The 23,569-nt window shown below is 43.9% G+C and overlaps 1 protein-coding gene across 1 annotated transcript in view; it reads right to left on the reverse strand.

Annotated features, from left to right (window-relative positions):
* si:dkeyp-14d3.1 (transmembrane protein 132C) overlaps positions 1–2,616 on the reverse strand; it is a 1,122,524-nt gene extending 1,119,908 nt beyond the window's left edge. The window contains exon 1 of the mRNA XM_060843670.1: positions 2,299–2,616. Within this exon, the coding sequence (XP_060699653.1) occupies positions 2,299–2,383 (85 nt within the window). The 5' untranslated portion in view covers positions 2,384–2,616. The remainder of the gene's footprint in view (positions 1–2,298) is intronic.
* Positions 2,617–23,569: the final 20,953 nt, after the last annotated feature.

Consider the following 23,569-nt stretch of genomic DNA (forward strand, 5'->3'; position numbering starts at 1 on the left):
TATCTGTTTTCCCCACTATTTCTCAGAATCCAACTTTGGTATTGTCTTTGTTTTCTTTTCTGTCAGACCTTCATTTCAAAGTTAAGTTGTTGTTAATTTAACTATAACATTATGTACTTCATCATTACCCGGGAAACTGGTGTTGGTGGGGAAATATTCATCTTTCTGGATGAGAAAACACACATGATAATGAACTCCACAGCGACTTTAGAGGCAAATAAAACAAGAGAATCTGGAAATCAAAGGGAAGAAGGGGGCAAACAGCTGAGGGCATGCCTATGTCCTGGACACTGGTATCCAGGGACTCTGCATTGATCCTGAAATAAAGATCAATGTTAAGCCGATTACTTCCCTTCCGTCATTAAATACATGGTGTTAATCTCTCCACCCACCCCAACCTCCTAGAAATGAACCCGGACTTCCGGCAGAGCCAGAGGGATTGATTCAATGGGTGAGGGGTGTGGAGGAGTGAATGTGAAAAGGACATAAGCCGGAAGTGCCACATCGCTGGGAGCATGTCTGCAATGCAATGGCATGTCCTCACTTTCAATCTTATACTGCACAACCACCTGATGAAGGAGCGGCGCTCCGAAAGCTAGTGCTTCCAATTAAACCTGTTTGGACTATAACCTAGTGCTGTGTGATTGTTAACTCAATCAATGAGGTACACTTTGTTTTTAAACTTGTGAGAAACTGCACCATAAAATGTAATGTCTCTATAAAACCTAATTTATATACAGACAGAAAACTCCAGTCTAACGGAGAGCGAACCCGGAATGGGGATCTCAGTGATCACTGAGTCACTGTGAGTGGGGGGCGCAGTGTAACTGAGGAGGAGACTTTGGGAGCTTCCCAGTTCCATTCACACCCCCCACACTTGTCCTAAAGAAAGATAAATGACAAGGGATGGCAATTAGCAGTAGGATGGCAAAGAAATAATTAACATTCCGCAGATAGGCGAGGGAGTGAATCTACGCGCTTTTCCTGTGTGTGTTGACAGGATTGTGTTAACCTATCTGAGCGCTCGCCCTGGGGTTTTGTAATCCCACGGTTGTAATTCGATCCATTCACTGCCAAGCTTAGTTTAAACTGCAGGGATCCCCCTGAATGATGGTCACCCCCAAAATATGTTAAACTTAGGGAAACGTGTTTAAAAGTAACCCTGCCATTTGGAGTTATAAATCATAAGGGCAAACTTTAAAACAAAAACAAGAAGTTTCCACTCGCTAACACGCTCGGCCTTGACAACATTCCGGTTCTGGTCATTGTGCATTCGATGTAGAAGGTTATTTGAGAGCTCATTAAAGTGATAAACTGCCGCGGTGACAACTCCTGTATATTTTTCACAAGCAGCCTGCAGTATAGATGGCAGCCCGGATAAACGGGGTGGGGGATTTCAATTCTATCCGAGCCCTGATCACCATCACAGCCGCACGCTTATCAAGGGTTACAACATCTTCACCAAGCGAGGCACTCAGATATGGAAGATGAGCGGCTCCCCGCTCTCGGAGGAGCAACCTCCCAGCGATGGGCTCGCTCTACCCCCCGGCCGCTGTTCCAGAGAGTTCAAATGGGGCTCGGAGGGCGGCGGAAGGTGAAATGAGCAGTCCACAAGTCAGCAAGATGAATCAAGCATTGCCAGAACACATATTCCCTTTCTTTAAGCAACACTCTCAATATTATTCAGGTGGAGGTGTAGTCGGGAGCCCAGGGTAATGGAATGGGTCTGTTTTAATTCTCAGGAAGTTGAGAGATCGGTCTTTCATTTGGAGGGTCTCTAAGGGGAGGGTGATTTCGCGTTCTTGCCCTTGACCTGCTCAATCTTAAATGTTCACGATCCCCACCCAGGAGATTGGGTTTAATCTGCCAGAAAACGCCCCTAACAAAATATCCAGCCCAGAGTTAGTTTTCAAAATTAAACCCGTATGTCAGTGATCCGAGCTGGGCCAGCGCCACTCCCCTCACAGTCAGAGCGCCCAGTCACTCGAAATCTTGTCCCTGATTGAGATGAAACTGTCCCCGGGTTTTGCCAGGAACTGAGAAGAATCTAACAGATTCCCAGCCGAGCGCGATTAGACCTGTAGCTGGACCGCTCACTGTGAGAAACACACACACACACGCTGTGAGCTGTCAGAAAACTACTTTCACTTTCCCGCTGCACACACCGTTATCTCCTGGGAGACGGGACAGTGCCACAAGATCACTCTCCACAGCCCACCTTACTGCAGATAACAATTCGCTTAACCCATTGCTTCTCACAAGTGTAAAGCAAGTCGACTTGGTAAACTTCAAACTTACCAGTGCAGAATAATGCGGCAAAAATCAAAATCTCAGCCATGCAAGGGCGCAGGGAAGTCAGCTTTGCAAATCCCAAAGTCCTCATGTTGCCCCAGGAAATATTTGTAATCTTCCCAATGGGACACCTTAACTATCTGCCGGAACCAAGGAGACTTTGGAAAGCTTTGCTCTCTCTTTAAAACTCCGTGCACTGTTTCCTCCTGTCCATGCCCAGGCCAGGGGCGGCTGAGTTGCCGAGCGGCCAGGGATCACAGCTGAGAGGAGACGAGCCCAAAAGGCAAGAGGAGACAATCAGAGCCACTTGCCCCCCAGCTCCCTCCTGCCTTATCGCTGTGATCATGCTCCACACTCACTCGCCGCCTTCGCGGAAGTAGCCAGGGTCCCGGTCTGTGATAGGCAGCTCCGCCAACCAATCGTAGGCAGGCGTTCGGAGGACCCCGCCCAACCAGTGGGTGGCTCCCGCTCTCTATTGGTCTCTGGGCGTGGCGGGGGCGGGACTAGACGGTGTGATTTGTGAGTCTGTATATGAGTGAGTGTGTGTATGTGTGTGGGTGTATGTATGGGTGAGTGAGGGAGTGAGTGGGAAATGCATATGTGGGTGAGTGACAGTGTATCCCTATGAGCATGCCTGTGTGTATGTGAATGGGTGTGCGCGTGAATGAATGTATATGTGTGAGTGTGTATACGGGATGATGTATGAGTGTGTGTATCTGTATATGAGTGAGTCTGTGTGTATGTGAGTGAGTCTGTGTATGTGCTTCGAGAGTGTGGTGCTGGAAATATCCCTGATGAAGGACTTATGCCCGAAACATCGACAGCCCTGCTCCTCGGCTGCTGCCTAACCTGCTGTGCTTTTCCAGCACCTCACTCACGATTCTGATCTTCAGCATCTGCAGTCCTCACTTACTCCCTGTGTGTGTGTGTGTTCAGTGTGGGTATGAGTGAGTGAGTCAGTGTGTGTGTGTGTCTGTGAATGTGTGTGTGCCAGTGTGTGTATATGTGTGTATGTGAATGAGTGTGTGTGTGTGGGAGAGAGAGCTGCCCAGGGGCCGTTCCCCTCTCCATCCTCGCCCTACACAAACTTTCCGAAAGCGCTCACTGCCGCCCTTTAACCTGACTCCACACCGTCTTGGTCAAGCGTTCAAAGCAGAAGTCACTTCAACTGATGACCTAGTTGGGATCTGATTGATAATGATCCTCGCTTCCGTCTGCCTTTGTTTTTGCTAACATTTCCACTGTCTACTCATCCTGTTGGTTTTAGGAGGGCGCGCTGTCAATTTTTTAACGTTTAAATACAGCTTCCAAAAGTCAACTCCTGCCTCCTTGAACCGAAAACAAACGCCAACACAATGATGGCAAAATCGTGGAATTTAAAAAAAAGGTGTTTAATTCAGGTGCATTTAAAAATAAAGGTACTTGCAATTTCATCTGGCTGGAGTCTCCCAACTCGCATTCATTTCGACTCTTGCTGTCTTTAATTCGAAATTTTAAAAAATAAATATTTGATAAGACTAATCTTACACAAATTACAAATTAATTACAAAGTGCAATTTCCGATCATTAAAAAGTTTTTTTGTTGAGTCGCACCTGGTATCAGCCAGGCTTTGCACATTTAAAAAATGCTAATTGAAAGTCTCGAACCAGCAAATTGCAAATATTTATTAAATAAGTCTCTCAGAATTCAGTTCCTGTAGGTTTTTTTTTGATATATAATGTTTTCAACTGTCGATTTACGAAGATAGAAAGCAAGGTGACTGGATGGATAAGGCTTTCTTAAAATCCAAGTAAAACGGAAAAAAAAATCCACACATCAACAAAACCTCTCTCTTTCTCTCCTACAGGCAGGCGACACATGAAGACAGAATATGTACTTAATATTGCAGAATCTCTTTGATGAACATACACTAAATTACACGTCTGTAAAGCATTCTGAAGCATCGAACAATTAGGAGTGAAGTTTACTGATTGATGTCTCATTTTTAGTGTGATGCAGTTAGTACGGCTGTTAAAATATTTAAAGCTCAGCATTAGTTTGGCTCAATTCCTGTTTGCAAGTCTCTGGGTTCAGTTTCACTCGTATTTGTCTGCAACTGTGAAGTAATCACGACACCTAGTGGCTTGGTGTCATTGTGCATCCTCATTCTGAAACCTTAGCCGCTCCCATCAACAGAAGCTGGTCACTCCCTTGCTGGGTCAGGGGAAGGAGGGAGAGGTTTACTAAGTCAGACGTTGCGCTTTTAGTTATAACGTTGGCACAGTCTTTCATCACAAGCAGAGGGCGGGGGATCTCCGATCGATATACATAATATCGGTCTGAAAAAAATCACACTTGGGAGCATTTCCTATGAAAAAAAGTGTTCAGGTTCTTAAATCGAGTGTTTCATACGTTCCAATGTCAATGACCCCTTTTATATCAGGTGTCAGCGTCAGTAAGTACAGGTATTACCCCTCGGACCGTCTGTGCGGAATACATTTGCTAAAACATGAAGCTGCCTCGTCACAAATGTGAAGTATGTATGTTAATACTTTAGTGTAAACTTGCTTCAACCTCAAGGATGCGGAGGTGCCCATGTGGTGGAGGGTATTAAGAAATGAACTTGCGTTCTCAGGTCTTCCAAAGCAATGGCAGTACCTTTGAGATACAGTCACTGTTGATTGTGTTGTGATGCCTGAAAGAACAAAAGCGACACAGGATTCACTACTAACTGTTTAATGGACGGTTGTTGTCAGTGAAACAACCTCATTTTCTACTATTTACTTTTTCTAGCCCTCTCGGTCCCTCTGCACCAAAGCATGTGTGATCAGGAGGATAGTTCAGTGTTTTGCTTTCCACCTTCCACCAGAACTGCTCTGAGTCTAGACACTGAAAGGTGTGTAACTGCATAGGAGGCTGGTTTTTACATCCTCAATGGGAAGAACCCATGTGTTTAGCAATACCTGCTTTGGGGTATTGTAAAAAACATACCTTAACCAGTACATTTGTAAAAGTACCTTTCAAAGCATTTCAAATTGAATATTTTTTTTAAAAAGTGCAATAACACTGATCATTTCTGCATACAGCATTCAGCTATCTGAGGTTGGTCCACAAAAATGCTATACTCCAGATAATTACAAGATACATTCCAGAAAACTCAATGGATTCTGTTTCCAGTTTCTGGTTCATCAATATGCAATGGCTCAAAGACCTTTGATGGTGGCCTTTCTCGCAGTAGAACCAGCTTTTTTCACAAATATATGGTTGATTAATAAAATCAATCATTTAAAGTATAATGCAAAACATTCCACGCCAGGCATCTGGCCCGAGGGGTTTCTGCACATTTACCATTTTCCTGTCTGTGTTTCCAAAGCTGAAAGGTCTGAGACATTCAATTTCCCCAACTGTACCTTTGTGGTGACTGTCCCAAACTTTCATACAGTGCTTCACAAGCTCACGCCCCACTGTGGGCCCAACGTGAGGCTTGAAAATTGTTGTGGTGCTTTGACAAAATGTGAGTGTGGAGTGGGGTGTGAGACGAAGGCTTCTGAGAATGGTAAGATAGGGATTGGTCACTGCTGCCTTTCTTTGTTCACTGATGGGTCATGGGCATTGCTGCCCGGCAAACATTTATTGCCCGTCCCGAGTTGTTGTTGAAAAGGTGATGGTGAGCTGCCTCCTTGAACCACTGCAGTCCACTTTCTGTAGGTTGACCCACAATATCCTGAAGGAGGCATTTCCACGATTTTGACCCAGTGACAGTGATGGATTGACAATATATTTCCAAGTAGGATGGTGATTGGCTGGCAGGGGAACTTTTTCCAATGTGTTTGCTGTCCTTCTCCTTCTGAATGGTAGTAGTCATGAATTTGGAAGGTGCTGTCTAAGGTATTTCAGTGAACTTCTGTAGTGCATCTTATAGATAGTTTCACACTGAGTGTTGATGGTTGAGGGAGTGGTTGCTTGTGGATGTGGTGCCAAACAAGTGGGCTATGTTGTCCTGTATGGTGTCATGTTCCTTTTAGTGTTGTTGGAGCTGCACCCATCCAGGTTTGTTTGCTATTCTTCTCCTCCTGGATGGAAGCAGTTGTAGGTTTGGAAGGTGCTTTCTAAGGATCTTTAGTGACTTTCTGCCGTGTATCTTGTGGATCACACACAGTACTGCTACTGGGTACTGATGGTGAAGAGAGTGGATGCATGTGGATGTGGTGCTAATCGAATGGACTGCTTTGTTCTGGATGGCGTCAAGCTTCTTGTTGGAGCCAGTGGGCAATAATCCATCACACTCCCGACTTGTGCCTTGTAGATGGTGGACAGGCTTTAGGCAGTCAGGAAGTGAGTTACTCACTGCAATATTCCTAGCCTCTGACCTGCTTTTGAAGTCATTGTGTTTAGGTGACAAATCCAGTTGCGTTTCTGGTCAGTGCTAACTCCCAGAATGTTGGTAGTGGGGGATTCAGTGATGGTATTGCCAATGAATGCCAAGGAGCAGTCGTTACATTCTGTCTTATTGGAGATGGTCAGTGCCTCGCATTTCTGTGGTGCAAATGTCATTTGCTGCTGTGGAGATTACAACTCCAACATTTCAGCTCATGGGCTCGCTTGGGGTCCTGACCCTCACTTTATCCCTGTTTAGTGCATCTCTCAGCGCTAGTCCTGGATTTTGCTAGTCTGTTATACCTAGTCATAGACAACCCCATGCACTGAAAGCCTGGCAGACCAAAGAGCTTCTTTCACTTAGCCCCAGGTGATGGTGACCTTGGTGTGTGTCCCAAGGAATAGCCCATACTGCACAAACTTCACAATCACAGAACTGCTCTGGATGAGCATCAACAAAAGTACCGCATCTCTTTCTGCTTCTTCTTTGCAAAGGCGCATTCTAGATGTCTCGTCTTCCTCACCTTGAAGGCAACAGGTGGAAGAGGTGAGATTCCAGACATGCAGGAAGGATTTGACAAGAAGGTCTTTTTCACCAGCAGACAAGCTAAATCCACATGGTTGATTGAAAGTTCTGGCAGTGAAGCACTCTGCCAAACTGGTTTCCTGATCTGTTCAGAAGCCATCCAACTTTTCCTACAGGGCCTTAAGGAAATGATGTGCTGTCTACTGCTTGATAGATTGTGATCAAAAGCATTCTCTGTCCAAGCTTATTCACAAGATATAGGTGGCATGGCATGACCCAATGGAATGGAACATTTCATGGCAATGTAATCAGATCCATCTTTTACAACATTGGGGATGGAAAGGGAATTCACTGCCTCCTTTGGTGCAGAAGTTCGCACCAACCCATGATGCATCATTTGTTTTAATCAGTTCTTACACAGCTCTACCATTGCGCTGCCACAATTCGATTTGTAATAGACAGTGAACTGATATTAAAATATGTCAGCATGATGGACAAATTCAGATACATGAATAAACTTTTAAAAACAAAACTTCCAATACCTCTTCAAATTTTCCCATCATGCAATTCAGTATATAAAAAAGATAACCATTTTTCCCTTTATGAACCTTTAAAGCACCAGAACTTTTCAAACTAGTTCTATCAGAAAGTTTGTGGCTCAGTTCAAGATGAATCTTCAGCAGACCTATCTGTGCTTGTCTTTATTTATTTGCTGTTGTTTAATTTATAATTTCTGACTGCCTGTTAAGCACAAAGATCCAACCTTGAGCACAGTACCTCTTAAAATACAAGGTAAAACCTTAATTATCTCCTGACTCACAAGAATACGTTTATCTCTTTATGATATTACTTTAGATTGGAAAGTTTTTTTTGTTCCCTTTGTTGGCACTTCTTTTTAGCCATGTCAAAGCACATTAGCATCTCTTGTTTATTCTCACCTTATCCAAGTTAAATTGATGGGTTTTGTTAGTTCAAATGGGCAGCTTCCATGTCTGATTTATTCTGTATTCCTTACCAAAACAGCCTCTGATTGTTACATGTATTAACCTCAATTGAGAAGTGACCTTCTCCAACTTACTTGTGTACATTTCCACAGGGAATATCAATGTCAATTTGTTTTTAAAAAGTAGAAGTTGTGCTGACTCTTTTGTGGGGGTGAACTTTTTATCCCAAATGATGCTCCCAACATGGTCACAACATGATCTGTGGGGAAAGCCTTGTGCAAAAATGTCTTGTGCAAGACTGGGAACTGAACACTGAATAGTTAACACCTAATTTTTTAGTAGGTCTCTATTTTGATTGTGAGGTTTTCAAGGAAGGAACACCTTATATCTTGATACCTTGCAGCATAGGTTTCTGAATTGAGGTCTATAAATACCCTAAGAGTCCAAAAGGTATCTCTATACTTTGGTGACATAAGCTTTCTTTGGGATCCCAAACACAACATACCACAAACACACTTTTCAAAATATATTTTCTGTATTTGACAAATTATCGACTTCTTCAGCCATCGTTAAAGTTGCACTATTTGAAACTGCCCAACAGATTCGATATGTAGATTGAATGATGCTGACAATTTCCATTGCAACTGACAAACAAAGGTGGACTGTGCAAGATCAGTATGGGTTTTGTTTGGGATGGCTCGCAGTTTTTAAATGCTGTTTGGGGGTTTGGGTGCAGGTGTTGGTCTGGTTGGATATATTAAAGAATATTTATAAGGACTCTTTCATCCAGGAATCATATCTTTGACCTGCAAATCAACATGGCTGACAAATGTTACTGGTATAAGGACACTGTGTAATTGGACAAAGGGTCATAAAGACTGAAGCATTAACAAATCTTTTTTCCATCAATCCAGTCTGACCTATTAGTATCTCCAGCCTTCTCTATTTTCATCCTGGTTTCAGTCGTTCTACTACAGGCGGATGCCAAATAGAAATCACACACTTCCAACCGGAAGGGAAGTCAGAGAGAGTGACCCTTAATTGCTTTCATACACTTTTTGATGGAGCTTCAGAGTATCATTGGAAGAAATCTGAGTAAATTACCTGACCGTCCTCCTGACCATTCATGATACTTTATACACAGAGACCATTAAAAAGAGGAAAGGGAGAAGATATACATCCGTTAAATAGCAAGTTAGCCTTCAAATTAAAAAAATACTGTATTGCAAAATTTACCCTTTGCTTTTTCAAGTCTAATGGTTAGTGCGCAATCAATATGAATTATTTTATCCTTAGCCAGAGACCTTTACAGATTAGATATGACAGTATATGCTGGTTTTAACTGATCTTTCAAAAATTGATCTATTAAATTACAAGGCGTTTGGTGTCCCTTTTTCACTAAAACTGACTTTTGATATGAATGAAGCGAACAGTAACCAAAGTGCATCGATTGAGGGTCAAGAAAGATCCTGTGAAAATTATTTGGAAGATGTGAGGCTGAACTAAAAGCCTCACATGTAAATAGGTCTGCACAGCATATGATGTCTCACTGAACAGTGCCTCATTAATGTACTGCTCTGTCTCCAAATTTAATCTGCAAGATTATCTCACTAGAACAATGCAGCTGAGCACCAAAGGGAGAGGATTTTCACTGTAGCTAAGATATTGCATTTACTGTGTTCAGAATGGAGGAATGTTATTAAATTGTGGAGGTCACTGCTGTTTGAGCGATGATGAAATATTGTTTTTTTTCTGGGCCACTAGTGTTTTGCGCTGACTTGTCAGTTTCAGCCTGATTTCGTGGCATAGCCACTGGTGTTATTTATTTTGCAGGACAGCAAGAACGCATCAATTAAATTTAAAAGGAGAACTTTAAAGAATTCACAGAAAAAAATCAAAATGATAAGGAAGTGGTCTCAAACTTTCTCTGTGATAAAATACCTGGATAAGCTTTCATCCTTGGAGTCATTGTTAAAATGTACAAAGTTTGTGTGCTCTAATTAGTTCTATAGTTGGCCGGTTGTTTGATTTCCAATTCCAGCACTTTCAAATTGTGCCACCATGAAAACAACAGATAGACAGAATGTTTCTAGTGATGTCAGAAGGTGCTGGCAATGCAATTATAATCAATTTTTGACAGCACTTGTACCTTAGATCATTGATGCTCATTCCACTTCTCTAAACCAGCAGAGCTGTGACTGTTTTCCACCAGTCTCATGGGAAAATATAAATCTATTTTAGCAACCTCTGACCTATTAAGCTTTAATTGCAGTCCAAAGCCATTTCTCCCCTATGTGTGAGAAATACAAGGAATTTCTTATTAATTCATTAATAATGCCTGCTTTGTACCAGTGACACGAATTGCTGCATAAACAATTGCTTATACTTATGTCTTTGCTGCAGTATGCTATTGTTTTTCATCTTGAAATACACAAATAAAAATAAAATTAGAACTGTACTGTCTTTGTCCAGCTCATAAAGGCTTATAATTCAGCCAACAGATAAGGCCTGAGTTGGCTATTCCAAATACCACAATGGCCTAAGCTATGGAAGCATGTGAATTTTGTAAATTATTCCCTGTCTCCAACAAAGCTGAGCTTTTGCTTCCACCAAGTTTGGTAACTTTTTCCTTTTTGCTGTCTAACATTGGAAGATAAAATATGCTGCACGTAGAGGAATTGAGTGTAAAGGTGTGATGAAAATTAGGCTGTCTTTTAGTCTAAATATTAGACTACTTAAGGAAGCTTGGGAAATGCTTTTGTCCATTGTCATCTTAGAAATAATTAAATAATATGAAAACGATTAATTAATTATCTGAAATAGAAACAAGGAGCATGCTGTGAAGGAAGTGTTCCTTCTGAAGGCAAGATAAAGCTTAAAGCAAGTTGGATCCAGCAAGGCAAAGCAACAAGTGCCCAAAGAAAATCAAAAGAAAATCAACCGTGAATCAATCTGATCTAATATCCTGCATTTTAGAAAACATTCCTTGCAATAATTGGACTCTACAGTTATACTAAAACCTACAATCTGTATTAAGTGGTCTAATGGCTCATTTAGGTTGTGCTACAGAATCAGCTGAAATTTACTAAAAAGGCACTGTAAAAGTTATTTTACAGAAAGTGTTTAATACTCTCACTTTCAAGCAGGCGAAGAGAAACAAAAATCTAATGAGTAAATAATTTAAATCTAGTCAGCCAATAGAGATTTACTGGGCACACATGCACCAGCACTACGGGTCTGACTCCCAATTTGCATTCTGCTTTTTCTCAACCAAGTTATATTGTTTAAAAAGAACTATATGATTGCTGCAAAGTGTTGCAAATACAATGGTATTTCCTAGATTTAGAATAATTAAATATACTTTGTCGGTCAGTGGTGTGACAAGTGACTGGGTCCCATTTTGTAGAAGATTTGAAGTTCAGAAAAGCACCTTTCCTGTCTGAATCAGAAAATGAATGGTGCACTGATATTTCTATTCTGATCGAAAGTACAATTTTACTGCACTAATAAAAGAACCAACAAGCTTTCTGCTGCTTGTTACGAGTCTCCGAAGTTATATTGTTCCTAAGAGGGACAGCATCTGCCAGAGCCTTTTACAAAAATAAAAATAAAGTGGATTAGAAAACATCAGTGCTGAGGAAGGTGAAACATATTGCTGTGTGTATTCGTTTCACATGCACCCAGAAGCAGTCTTATGTTGACCTGTATATATCAAACCTACAGAACAATCTGTTATGAATCCAGCCAGCAGAACACCACAAAGGATTTTAAATAGTTTGTTATTTGGCAGAAATAAGTCATCATCCGCAATATCAAAATATTAAAACTGCTTTTGTTAATTTATTTCAATTATTTTTGTCCCCTCCAGGTTCCCTCCTCTCCTCCTGTGTCACATACTGGCAAGTGAACAGTCAGGCAATCTGTTCCCAGTGACCTAGCACTGCTATTCGGTACACTGAGACCTCGATTATTGTTACTACCACAGTGGATCCATCCCTGTCTCGCATCAAGGGCAGAAATACAGCCATTGCTGGTAGTAGCAGTTGGCTATAGTATCCAGTTGAAATGGATAAGGTGTACATGGGAAGAGGCAGCCCTTAGCTTTCCAGGCTCCTGTTACTTTGATGTTGAACATAAAGGAAAGTATTGGATTGGTAATTCTAGTCTTCAAATTTGTTTCTTAACATCTATACATTAATGAACATATATTTTAGCTTGTCTCCCAGTGTTGGCAATTGTTTTCCTTTTTTTGGCCTTCCTATGTCCTAATTTCTTTTTTATTACCGTGCCCTATTTAGTCTTGTTCACCACTTTTCTATTTCCGTACTGTATTACCATTGCTTCTGAAATTTACTTCTACTTCCAAGCTCCCAGCTCAAATCACTTTTCACCTCCTGCAAAATGTTAGCTGACATCCTGCTCCACATCTTCAGTTAACCCCTTTGTATGGATGCTAATTCCAAAGTTGCTCAGCTGTAGCCCACATTATTAGCAAAGCAGTGGCCATATTATGCAGGCCCATACCTTTCAGTCAGGATCACAAATTATTCATCAAAAGGACACATTATAAAATGGAATTATCCTGCACAAGAACTAATTCCTACCTACAAATTTCAAGAGCTCCTTGTTGTTTTTTGATATATGAAAAGTTCAGCAGCAATGCCATCCCTCTTGCTGATTATCCTAAGAACCAGAAAGAGGGAAACCATTTGGTTTAGGTCCTGCTGGGCTGAGCAGATGGCTATAATGAGGAGTTCTTTAATTGTTCTGTTTAGCTGATAAATCTACAGGGTAAAGGTTCGGTTTAGGTAAGTTTTGTGAATTATTTATGACATCTCATTTTAAATGCTTCCTTCTAAGACTGCCACTGGTACTGTTCAAAGAATGCATTTTCTCAGAAGCTTACTTCAGCTCAGCAGACCAACAAGATCTTGGAACTGAATCCCAAAGTGTGGGTGAGCTTTCCGTTTTTTGGCTGTGAAATAGAGAGTGGAACAAAGGTCAAGATGATCCTTTCTGAAAGGAGAGATACTTCACTCATCCCATCTTAATAAAGGTTTCTGCTGACTTATAATGGAGTAAAGTTCATAAAGATATTTTGTTGCAATTTTATTATCTTTCAGCAATTCTGTCATCAAACGCTCAAAACTTTAACCAATTGTGAGTTTAGTTGAACTCTCTGAGACTTTGGTTAAATCCATGATTCATCAAGAAAGTAGAATCACACCAGTTGTGCACTTTCAAAACGCAAGCATACGCCTCAGTACTCACCCATGCAGAGATCACTTCCTACCATTGTAGCAGCTTGTGCATGGTTTACTCATTGATCCTCTTTTCAATTTTGCATTTTGTAAAGAAGACGTTTTAACTCTGTAACACCTACACAGTTCGTGGCATTTTTGATTATTCAGAGAACACTTAATTATCCATTTCAAATAATGTCACAAAATATCAATACTGCTGATTTTTTTTTCTCCACAGTGAAATTAACATGATCTAATGCTTGGGTTAGTGAAAATAAATAATGAAAATAAATAAGCTATATGAAATGTTATGGTCTGAACAATCTTAAGAATGTAAGAAATTGGAACAGAAGTGAACTATTCAATCCCTTGAGTCAGTTGGATTATTCAATATGAACCTGGCTGAACTTGTGGATTAAATGTATTTTCCTAACTTATTCCATAGCCCTTGATTCTTGTGCCCAAAAATTGACCGATTTGTCATTGATTGAGCACCCACTGTTCACTGGGGGAGAGAATTGTAAAGATTTCTCCTTTTCAGATTTTTTTGTTATTGTTGATGTCATGTGGGCATCACTGGCTGGCCAACCATTATTGGCCACTCCTAGTTACCCTTAGAAGGTGGTGGTGAACAGCCTTCTTGAACTGCTCCAGTCCACAAGCTGTAACGATGACCCACAATGCTGTTTAGAGAGGGAATTCCAGGCTTTTCACCCAACAACAGTGATGGAACGTCGATATTCTTCCACATTAGGGTTTGGAGGGGAATTTGCAGGTGGTGGTGTTCCCATGTATCTGCTGCCCTTGTCATTCTGGATTGAAGTGGTCATGAATTTGGAAGGTGCTCCCTCAGGCACTTTGGTGAATTTCTGTAATGCATCTTCTAGATAGTTCCACACTGAGTGTTGATGGTTGAGGGAGTGGATGCTTGTGGGTGTAGTGCCAATCAAGTGGGATGTGTTGTCCTGTATGGTGTCAAGTTTCTTGAGTGTTGTTGGAGCTGCACCCATCCAGGCACACGGGGAGTATTTCATCATACTCCTGACTTGTGCCTTGTAGGTGGTGAACAAGCTCTGGGGAGTCAGGAGGTGAGTTATTTGCTGCTGTTTCTTGAGCCTCTGATGTGTTTTTGTAGCCACTGTGTTTATGCAGCAAGTCCAGTTAAGTTTGTGGTCAATGATAACTCCAAGCATATTGATAGTGTGGGAATCAATGATGGCAACACCATTAATTGTCAAGGAGCCGTGGTTAGCTTACTTCTTATTGGAGATGGTCATTGCCTGTCATTTGTGTAGCACAAATTTTACTTGCCACTTGTCAGTCCAAGTTTGAATGATGTCCAGACTTGTTGCATTTGAACATGGATTGCTTCAGTATCTCAGGAATCACGAATGGTGCTGAACATTGCACAATCTTCGGTGAATATCCGCACTTCTGACCTTATGATGGAGGGAAGGTCATTGATGAAGCAGCTGAAGATGGTTGGGCCTAGGACTCTATCCTGAGGAACTCCTGCAGAGATGTCCTGGAGCTGAGTGACTGACCTCCAGCAACTACAGCAATCTTCCTATGTGCTAAGCATGATTTTAATTACTGGAATATTTGCCCTCTGATACTCATTGATTCCAGTTTTGCATGAGCCCCTTGATGCCACACTCAGCTGAATTAAACCTTGATGTCAAGGGTTAATACTCTCAGTTCAACTCGTGCACCTTGAGCAGGACTTTGGTGATTCTGCACCCCATGCCAGCTTCCAGTTTGCCACACAGCTATGTATTGGTTGACTGTCCTTTAATTGAGTTCGGGCAATACTTCTGCACCTCAGTTACAGGAAGTCTAACCTCAGAGAGTCACAATTCCTTCAAAACCTCCATCTGAACATATGCACCTCTACCCAGCTCCAATGCTCCCCTTCTTTCCATGCCAATTATGCTCCCACTGATCCCCATATCTCCTTATAGCCCCATTGTCAACTTAGTGTCAAATCATTCCAACATTTGATTCTCCACTCATCTCTCTGACCTTTTCAAGCCCCTATTGTCAACTTAGTTCCTACTTATTTAATCCTATGTACCTCAACCACCAACCTTTGCTTTTTGTAGCTTCTGAAGCAATTCATCCAGGAATCAAATAGGCAGACATCAAGAGACATATTGAGTTGAAAGAAAGTACATTTCTAATGATCTATTACAAGTCTATATGATATATTTAAATCTCCTTAAGTACTTAATCCTCAATTTTTAAAAAAAGTTTTATGTTCAAAGACCCACTTCAAAGACAGAAGCCCCAATAACATTTTGGAGTAGTCAATCAAAATGTGAATTTATAGCCCATCCCCACCCATTCCATTGTGAGAATGTTGGACTGTAGAAGCAGTCAAGCAGTAAATAATACTATAATGAAAACCCTTAGATTGATGTCAACAAACAACTCTTGAAACTACAACACCATTTTTTAAAACTCAGAAACACAGAAACAAAGAAAAGAGGGGCGGGAGTAGGCCATTCAGTCCTTTAATGCTGCTCCGCCAAGTAATATGATAATGGCTGATCATCCAGCTCCCGTTCCCACTTTCCCCCCATGCCTTTTAATCCCTTCAACCCCAAGAACTATAGCTAACTCCTTTCTGAAAATATTCAATGTTTTTGCATCAAACACTTTGTGTCGCAGAGATTTCCATAGGCTTTCCACTTTCTAGGTGAAGAATTTTCTCTGAATCTCAATCCTAAATGGCCTACCCGGTATCCTTAACATAGAAAATTTCCTTTGTCCGAGATTTGAAGAGCAGGCATTTTAGTTAATATGACAATTCCACACCTTATGAATGACCACCTCTACATCGAAAAGTTGCCACACGCTGCAGGAAGTTCCAGCAAAATGCTTCGCGTGTTCCAGCAGAAATGAGGTCTGTTTGAATTCAGCCCTGAGTTCAAATGGTTCAGCTGGGTTTGGGTCTAGCATGTGAGAATAATATCAATCTCCTTTCCCTTGCTGGGGAAAAAAGGATCTGTCAGGAAATGGGGGCAGTAAATCCGAGTCAGAGGGGGCCACATGTCACTGCAGATAAGACACTCCATGGCTATGTACAGATCTGGCCTAAGATACCTAGTTCTAGCCTCTCCAGTCAGGGGAAGCAGCCTCTCCAAATATACTCAATCAAAGCTGTCATGCTTTTCAATCAGATTACTATTTATTCTACTGCTATAAAGAATATAAACCCATTCCACTCAATCTCTCTTCATGGAGCAGTCCTGGTATCCCAGGAATCAGTCTGGTGATTGCTCACTGCGCTTTCCCTTGGGTAAGCATATCCTTTCACAGAAAAGCTGGTGAAAACTTGACTCAGTGCTCCAGGTATGGTCCCATATAATTACAAAAGTTTTCCAAACACTTCTACTCTCAACACCTCGCTATACATTTAACATAATGGATGGAATATTGCACTCCTGGAGATGGGAAGCTCACAATCAGATGAGATGGTGTTATACCCAAACCCCAACAACACCTGTCTATCTTGACCCAAGTTACATTCCAGCTGGGAATGCCCCCTTGGCAGCGATCCTGCCCTGCTGCTAATTGGATCACCGAGCTGACACTTACTCCTCTGTCACTGGGACTAACCCAATGTGTGCACCTGGAAAGTCAACCTGTGTGCAGACAGCCTCCCAGCTGGGGCTCAGGTCGATGGGTCAAAGTGCCTAATTGAAGGACCAAACATAATGCGGAGGGTGGGGGCTGACAGCCAGCTTCTGCCTTTGCTTTCAACCCTGGGCCCCTCTCTCTGCAATCCTCTTCCATAGGAACACCCCATCCCTCCATTCACTAAATCAGTTTCATTTACACCCAAGACGCGCACAATCCTGGGTGTTCTTCCAAGACTGGTCCAGGTCTCTTCTGTCGCACCGCCAAGTACAAGAGATGCCAACCAGTCCTGCTGGGTCATTCTGCCATCCTCAATTGGACTTGATTTCAAGTAAAGGCCCATTGCTAGTCTTGCCATTGCTTGATTATCATTAGATTCGGTGGGCGCTATTTTAAAGAGTCAGCCCAGGTCTTTCGTCAGTTCTTCAGATGGTTGATGGGACCCCTGCCCTCTCACCAATTGCTGCCTCAACAAGATTCTGCCCATTTACAAACCTGACTGGAGAAAATTATCAATATTAGTCAAATCGTTTCTGTCATCTGTTGAACAGCGAACTTTGTAAAAGTCCCCTGCATGCCATTTTACCTCACCTTGTATTTTATCTCCTTTTATCATTTTTCACAATATTGACCGTTCATAGCCAACTTGGCATGAACTTTGTTTGAAATAACTGCACAGAGGCCGGTATCCCATCACTCAGTCTTCCTTTATTTACACGTGCAGAGTACACTGGCTGTGACCAGCCAGCTCAGAATCAATCCCTGAAGTCAAGAGACTCTCTGAATCCCCTAGTTATATTATTTTTTATTATTACAGGCTGGAGTGGAAAGGCTGTTTCTCTTGTGGGAAAGTGTAGATCCAAAGGGACATAATCGCAGAAGAAGAGTGAAAGAGCACAGAGACCAGTAGCCCATCAATAAGTTACCCCTGTGCACAGGCCAGCCTGTTCGGAGTCAGTCTCCTGAGGGGACTCTAATCTCCTGGCCATATATATTTTTATTTTATCAAATGTACAAAATACAAACAAACAGTTAACCATGAACAATAAGCAGCAGTTTCGAAGAAACAGCAAATTACAGGGGAAAGGGACAGTGAGGTCAAACTGGAAACCCCACCATACAACCAGTTTGCAGGGAAGTGAGGACCAACTTAAAATCCCACCTTATCTTATCAAAAAGGAAACAGTAAAACAAACTTATACTGTACTGTCCCATCAAATGAACAATGAAACAGTGCATAGAACACAGACACCCCGGCATCTCAGCAACCCACCTGCCCCTCTCACCTTCCAGCCACAAGGCAGCCCACCCCAATGCCCAATCCAGCTCTCGGTCCGCCCCCATGCCCCTTCCACCTCTCAGTCCGCCTGACACACCTTCTGGCCACCTCAAGGGCAGCCTGTCCCGTCTCCCCACACCCCCCAGGGTGATGCCATTCAGGACAGCCTACCCACCTTCTGGCTTCCCTAGCTTTCCAGCCACCTCTAGGACAGCCTGCCCCGGTACCTTCCCGGAGTGACAGTGCTGAGGACGGCCTATCCACCATCTGTTTCTTGCCCACCCCGTGCACGATCTCGCTTGTGGATTGTCTTGACACACCTTCAGGCCACCTCTAGGACAGCCCACCTCTTGGAAGACAGCACTCAGAACAGCAACCATGCCTTCCAACCTTTGGCCTAGCCCTACACACCTTCTGGCCACCTCTGGGACAGTTTTTCCCGCCCTTTCCTCAGGAGCACAGCGCTCAGGGCAGCCTGCCCTTCTTCTGGCCCTCGGGGCGGCATACCCTCCTTCCGGCCCTCAAGACACCCTATCCAGCCTCTGGCTCTCAGGGTGACAGCTTTCAGTATGACCTATGAGCCTCTTGCTCACAGTGTGGCCTGCCAGACCCAGGGATACACAGCACATTGCAGGTATAAAACCAACCAGCTCAGTCTGTTACCAAAAACAGAGTGCACTCCAGTATGCAGAGTCCATTACCAGAAGCAGAGTACACACCTGAAGACAGAGTCCACTCCTGGATGCAGCAAATGCATCCCCCACAGCATACACACAGGTGTTCATGCGATACAGAAGCCTGGTCCATCCACAGAGGCCCAGGCCAACTCACAGGGATACAGTTCATTGTAAAAGATGCAGTTAGCTCACAGGAACTCAGTCCACTCCATTTGACAGAGTCTACTCCAGCAGGCAGCAAATCCCACCTCCCAGCATACACCCCAGTGTTCAGTCTTTACAGAGGCCTGGTCCACCCACTGAGGCCCAGGCCTACTCACAGAAGAACAGTTGACTCACGGGGCTCAGTCCAAATGCCAAAAACTGAAAACACACACAAAAAAGGAAGTGCAGACCTTAAAAACCAGAGCACAAGGTCTAAGCTCCGCAAAATATGCATAGTCCTTTCTCAAAGTAAAGCAATAAAAAAAAGTAACTCACAGGCTGCAACCAGCCAGTGAACAACAGTTCCCTAGCGAAAACTGAAATACACCAGTTACACACTGACTGTGAAGATCTTCGAGTAAAAAATGAGGTCTGCAGATGCTGGAGATCACAGCTGAAAATGTGTTGCTGGTCAAAGCACAGCAGGCCAGGCAGCATCTCAGGAATAGGGAATTCGACGTTTCGAGCATAAGCCCTTCATCAGGAATGAGAGAGAGTAGCCAAGCAGGCTAAGATAAAAGGTAGGGAGGAAGGACTTGGGGGAGGGGCGATGGAGGTGGGATAGGTGGAAGGAGGTCAAGGTGAGGGTGATAGGCCGGAGTGGGGTGGGGGCGGAGAGGTCAGGAAGGAGATTGCAGGTTAGGAGGGCGGTGCTGAGTTGAGGGAACCGACTGAGACAAGGTGGGGGGAGGGGAAATGAGGAAACTGGAGAAATCTGAATTCATACCTTGTGGTTGGAGGGTTCCCAGGCGGAAGATGAGGCGCTCCTCCTCCAGCCGTCGTGTTGTTATGTTCTGCCGGTGGAGGAGTCCAAGGACCTGCATGTCCTTGGTGGAGTGGGAGGGAGAGTTAAAGTGTTGAGCCACGGGGTGGTTGGGTTGGTTGGTCCGGGTGGCCCAGAGGTGTTCTCTGAAGCGTTCCGCAAGTAAGCGGCCTGTCTCCCCAATATAGAGGAGGCCACATCGGGTGCAGCGGATGCAATAGATGATGTGTGTGGAGGTACAAGTGAACTTGTGGCGGATATGGAAGGATCCCTTGGGGCCTTGGAGGGAAGTGAGTGTGGAAGTGTGGGTGCAAGTTTTACATTTCCTGCGGTTGCAGGGGAAAGTGCCGGGGGTGGAGGTTGGGTTGGTGGGGGGGTGTGGATCTGACGAGGGAGTCACGAAGGGAGTGGTCCTTGCGGAACGCTGATAGGGGAGGGGAGGGAAATATATCCTTGGTGGTGGGGTCCGTTTGGAGGTGGCGGAAATGATGGCGGATGATACGTTGTATGCAGAGGTTGGTGGGGTGGTAGGTGAGAACCAGTGGGGTTCTGTCTTGGTGGTGGTTGGAGGAGCGGGGCTCAAGGGCGGAGGAGCGGGAATTGGAGGAGATGCGGTGGAGGGCATCGTCGATCACGTCTGGGGGGAATCTGCGGTCCTTGAAGAAGGAGGCCATCTGGGCTGTGCGGTGTTGGAACTGGTCCTCCTGGGAACAGATGCGGCGGAGACGAAGGAATTGGGAATATGGGATGGAGTTTTTGCAGGGGGCAGGGTGGGAGGAGGTGTAGTCCAGGTAGCTGTGGGAGTCAGTCGGTTTATAGTAGATCAGCCAGTTCAAAAATCAGTCCTCAAAAACAAAAACCAACTGCAGTACACTGGCTGTGGCCAGCAGCTTGGAGTCAGTCCCCTGAACTGACGAGATTTTAATCTCCTGGTTATCCCTCACAATACTGACAAACAGCAGTAGTGCTTGCTTCCGCTAGTTATATTCTTTTTAACCGTTTATTTCTTTTTATTTTATTAAACAGTACAGTTTACAAACAATTAACAATAACCCGCTGTTAATAACCCAGCAGTTTACAGAGAAACAGCAAGTTACAAGGGAGAGGAGTGGCAAAGCCAGACCCCAAACCCCACTGTTCAACCAGTGCCCAGGGAAATGAGGACAAACCTCAAATCCCACTTTCAGTCATCACAAAAGTAGCAGTAACAAATACATACAAGACAGATAAGAAACAGTGCGTAGAATACAGACCTCCCAAGCAAGCCACCCGTCCATCCCACCTTCTGGCCACCCTAAGGCAGACCGGCCCTACACCCCTTCTGGCTCTCGTTCCGCCCTGAACCACTTTCCAGCTACCTCTAGGACAGCCCTTCCTGATTCTCCACACCCCCACCCCCCGAAATGACAGTGATCACGACGGCCTGCCCACTTTCCAGCTTCCCTAACTCCCCTTCGCACCTTCCAGCCACCTCGAGGATAGCCCACTCCAGTACTTGCCCGGGGTGACAAGACACAGTCAATTATCAACAAACAGAATCCCTTCTGGTACAGAGTTCATTGCCATAAACAGTTCTCTTCAAATTGTAGAATCCAATCCCAGGAACAGAGTCCACTCCAATATACAAAGTGCATGGTCAGAAATAGAGTCCACTCCAAATTGCAGAGTCCTTTGTCAAAAATTCCTGAAGATAGCAAATGCACACCCCACAGCACACACACTGGTATTCAGTCTCCATACAGAACTAGGCCCAATTACAGGAACACAGTACAATGTGAAGCTGCAGTTAACTCACAGGAATTTGGTCCACTCCTGAAGGCAGAGTGCACTCCAGGATGCAGCAATCGCTCACCTCCCTGCGCGCACACACACACACACACACACACACACACCCCTACAGTATGGGAACAGGCCCTTTGGCCCAACGAGTCCAACCAACTCTCCGAAGACCCATTCCCCTATCCTATATTTACCCCTGACTAACATACCTAACACTGAGCAATTTCACATGGGCCAATTCACCTAACCTGCATATCTTTGGATTGTGGGAGGAAATCCACACAGACACAGGGAGAATGTGCAAACTCTACACAGAGAGTCGCCCAAGGTAGGACTCGAACCTGGGTCCCTGGTGCTATGAGGCCACAGTGCTAATCACTGAGCCACTATGCCGTCCCCATTCAGACTTTACAGAGGCCTAGTCCACCGACGAATGTCCAGGCCTACCCACTGGAACAGCTCATCGGAGAGGTGGATTTTCTCACAGGGACTCAGTCCAAACACCAAAAAAGTGCAAACACACTCAAGAGAAAGAAAACCAGAGTGCAAGGGCTAAGCCCTGCCATAAAATCAGCATAATCCTTTTCTCAAAGTAAAAGAGGAAAGAGTAACACACAGGCTGTAACCAGTCAGTGAAACAACGGTCCCCTATTGAGAACTGAATTACACCTGCCAGTTCAGAAATCAGTCCTCAACAAAAAGGAATACCAGTTAATAAACTGGCTGTGCAGGTCAGTCAGTTCAGGAATCAGGTTCCTCCCAAAAAGCAGAATCAGTAAACACTGGCTATGTGGCTGGCCAGCTCAGAGTCAGAGAGCAGTACATCAAGGGTACTGTCTGCTGTTAGTCCAGCAGGTTGGACATGGCTCAGTGGCTGCTTATGTCAGTCAGAGTCAGTGATCATATCTCTACAGTGGGGAGGAGGCCACTGTCAGTTTGTAGGTTCAGTGTAAGCAGTTAGGGAGTCATGGTGAATCAGTCAGGAAGCTGCACCCAGATTAGTCAGGAGGGTCTGGTCAGACATTGGTCAGGGCTGTCCATTCAAGTTGGTCAAGGAGGTGTCTGTGGTCAGTCCTGGGATCAGCTCAATGAAAGAGGTTATCAGGAGACACTGTTGAGGTGGGAAGTTGGGAAAGTCAGTTGTGGAGATTGAAGGGAGCATGCTGGGATACTGAGAGGACAATAATGGTAAAGGCACAAGTGGGTGAAGATGACAGAGCATTGAAGGATGCAGGTTATTGTGAGGAGGAGCCATCAGTTATCACAATCACCCTGGCTTCATGGAGGAACAGGGCAGCATAATGGTTAGCATAACTAAACCATTTGCTGCACTGGGTAATGGAGGAAGAATAGCACTCCTTTGACAGGGTTTTAAGATGGGATGAGGTTAAGGACAGGTAACCTAGTTCTGAAATAGCAACAGACTTAGCAATGTCTACTTGCACTTGCAATGAGATGTGAGTTGTACCACCTATGAATCCTGAGAAACATTTGTTTTCTTTCAACTATGTGCACAATCGTAACTCCTGCCTGACAGCACTTGACCTGGAGCCCAGATGGGCTTTAAAAATGGCAGTGGTGCCAAAGATAATGGGAGGCTCGGACAATGGTAAGTGGGAAGATAGGACACGTGGGGTGCTGTAGAGGCATGGTATATAACTAATAAGGTGAGTTGTGGAGAAAGGCTTGATCAAACTTACCAAAATTGACAGTCAATTTCAGATAAAATTCAGTAATCAATTTCTATTAGATTCTTCAATACCAGATACATATGCCCATGTCCTTATGTTGTGGGGGGGGTCAGATAATTTAGTTGGTTGGACAACTGGTTTGCAATATAGAGTGATTCCAACAATGTGGATT

The sequence above is a fragment of the Hemiscyllium ocellatum genome, chromosome 24 (assembly GCF_020745735.1).
Source record: "Hemiscyllium ocellatum isolate sHemOce1 chromosome 24, sHemOce1.pat.X.cur, whole genome shotgun sequence".
NCBI lineage: Eukaryota > Metazoa > Chordata > Chondrichthyes > Orectolobiformes > Hemiscylliidae > Hemiscyllium > Hemiscyllium ocellatum.